At 52.9% G+C, this 2,778-nt stretch overlaps 1 protein-coding gene across 1 annotated transcript in view; it reads left to right on the top strand.

Annotated features, from left to right (window-relative positions):
* Positions 1 to 1,355: 1,355 nt before the first annotated feature.
* Positions 1,356 to 2,778, top strand: part of LOC104124078 (ragulator complex protein LAMTOR2) — a 9,128-nt gene continuing 7,705 nt past the window's right edge. The window contains exons 1-2 of the mRNA XM_035891782.1: positions 1,356 to 1,361; positions 2,058 to 2,266. Of these exons, the coding sequence (XP_035747675.1) occupies positions 1,356 to 1,361; positions 2,058 to 2,266 (215 nt within the window). The remainder of the gene's footprint in view (positions 1,362 to 2,057; positions 2,267 to 2,778) is intronic.

The following is a 2,778-nucleotide window of genomic DNA, read 5'->3' as shown; positions in this document are numbered from 1 at the left end:
AAGGAAGGCGGGGGGGGGGGGGGGGGGGGAAAAGCACTAATCTTGACTAAGCCAGGAAGGCAGCTCTCCCAGGGGACAGCGGAACTGCACAAAGAGATGCGGCCCCGTTAGTTCACCAGGAGCCTGATCAGACTGCAGCAGGGAGCCCAAGAAATGGTTGCGAAGGAGGTTTCGAGATCAACAAGACGCGGTTGTGCCTGAAGTGCAGCAACTGTTCCCAAGAACCTTCTGTGCCCACCACTCCGCTGGATAGCACTGGGAAAAGCCTAACCCTGCAGGACCTTGCGGTCAATCCTGCGCCCCTTTCTCAGGCTGATGGTGCAGACGGACACAAGTGAGCAGTGTCCAAAGTGGGAGCTACCACAGGGTGTGCCTACGGTACTGCACTTGAGCTAACAACCACACCGCTGCGTACACGTGGTCATACAGCCCGAGCCTCCACGCACTCCCACCAAGGTGGAGCACCCACCTGCCTGCACCCGCCCATAGGTACCACACGGATACCCTGTTCTGCCCTAAAGATAGGGCTCTGCACGCACAGCGTGCCTCCCACGGCACCAGAGAGAGTGACGGGCACAGGCTTAGAGCAGAGTATATGATAGGAAGTGAAAGAAAAACTGGGTATTAGTTTTAACTTCAAAGCAGATTCATTGGGAAAGTAATCTCTGTTAACAGCAACTTATCTTTGTTCGAACTAGCATCAAGTTCCAATGGGTTCTTTCAAGATCAGTGCATTATAAAGGCTCAAAATTCACAAAGCAACATACTTGAGGTGTGTTAAAGAAGAGTCAACCCCCTCAGGTACTTGCCACAAACTTACACAGCTGTGTAAAAGACGGGCCAAGCGATAAACCCCACAGCTGCATGGCAAAGCCGTGGCAGGGAGACAGCCTGGGAGAGCTCTCCTGCCCGATCACCGCTGCCAGACTCACACCCACCCCAAAACCAGCATTCAGGCCTCGCACAAGTACTCTGCTTCAGTCACCTACAGGGCAGGAACGCTCCACCATCACTTATTCACATCATCCATTTACCATCAGCCCCCCAAGAAGGAACACTTTCTTACTTCTGCGGAGTCTTAATGACCAAGTGTACAGTCAGCCCATCCTTGATCCCATGTTGATTCAACGTGTCTGCATCCTTCAGGATCTTCCCAGCAAAGATCAGAACCAGCTGATCCTGTTTGGCTTTAAACCGCCTGGAAATCTCTTCTTTGAACTGAAAAACAAACAAAGCATTTTTCAGGCAAAGGACCAAGACCAGAAATTTGAAGCTAATACTCCAGATATCATATCCACGATGCAAACAGCATAAAGGAACGGACAGTCCTTCAGTACCTCACCCAAAAGGAGCCCATGCAGGTACCAATTCAGTCACCAGTTGCTGAGGATGTCCGAGGAGTTAAGAAAAAACCCAAAAACCAAAGACAAGCTCTGCACTTACAAAATGTGGAGTAAATTTCAGAAAGAATAGAGCAATTACCTCAAGAAGAGCTGAAGGCTTCCAAAGCAAGATCAAGTGTGTCTCTTAGGTCTAATCCAAATAGACCATTTATCCTCTGAATGACTGAACTGTTTTTGTCTCTGCTCATTTGATTTTTTTCCTAAGGAAAGCCCAACTCTGATTTAATACAGGACAGAGCTCTATGGAAAAGGGAACAATCCTTTATCAGCCAATGGAAATAAACTAGGTCTTCTCCAATTCCTATTTCTGCAACTGAATTCCCTACGAGCATGCCACACCACAGAACACGGACACCTCTTCTTTACTGTGTGATGGGGTGGGATTAACGCCCGCCACTAAGATTGTCATCTCTAGCCCAGCCAGGGCATTCCCATGTTGATCTGCGAGGAAAAAAAAGCTTTGCATGTGGAAGCCACAAACTATAGGGAATCCAGAGGGAAAGCAAAGGCCAGGATGGAAAGAGAGGCACGCACCTGCCCCGGAGGAGCTCAAAGCCTTTGCACCAGAACCCTCAAAAACAACGCCCAGGAGAGCACGCAGCCCTGAGCCCCAGGTCACCCTGGTCAAAGCTTCGCGCTTTCCTCTGCACAAAGCCATCACTCAACATCCCACTTATAGCGACGGACTCTCAGGAGCTGACCAGGAAGGAGCAGGAGGGCCACACATCCTACAGCCCCTGCCTGTCCCACCACTCTGCTCCCCAGAGCTCTCTGCCAGGTCCTTCACACCACAACCTCGTGCCCTACGTCCCGGATCAAAGCGCGCAGCAAGCCAAGAGTCATGCTGATCACACCTTGCCCCAGTGGGCACAGAGACTTCAACAGTGCTTGAGCCAGTCCTTGCAAATTCCAGCCCCCTCCGGCTCACCCCATGCCACCGTGCCCTGTGAAGATCCCTTGCAGGAACAACCCCCAGCGGCAGCCCGCACGTGGGCTGATGTTCCCTTTCCTCCGCTCCATCCAACCTTCACCCCAAAGGCTTGCCCAGTCTCTCCTCTCACCCGAGGGATCCACTTCCCTGTGTCCAGACCCCACAACACCCAGCCCCATATGCACTCATCCGGCTCTGCCCCCAAAACCGCTTCTCCCCATCGCGGCACCCTTCCCATGCCAACCGCTCAAGGAACGCCTTCCCTTCTGCTCCCTGCGTGGCCCAGCCCCCAGACCCCCACCCCAATCCTTGACACCCCTCTCCCCACAGCCACCATCCACCCCAAAGCTGCCATCCCCACGACCACTCCCCACAAAGCCACTCTCCAAGCCTCTCACAACTCCCCCCCAAATCCCCCTCATTTTCCACACCCACACACCCTCC

Source organism: Egretta garzetta, unplaced genomic scaffold, assembly GCF_000687185.1.
Source record: "Egretta garzetta isolate BGI_Z169 unplaced genomic scaffold, ASM68718v1 scaffold490, whole genome shotgun sequence".
Taxonomy (NCBI): domain Eukaryota; kingdom Metazoa; phylum Chordata; class Aves; order Pelecaniformes; family Ardeidae; genus Egretta; species Egretta garzetta.
The sequence above is the reverse complement of the archived record's forward strand: the minus strand, read 5'-3'. Positions and strand labels throughout refer to the sequence as shown.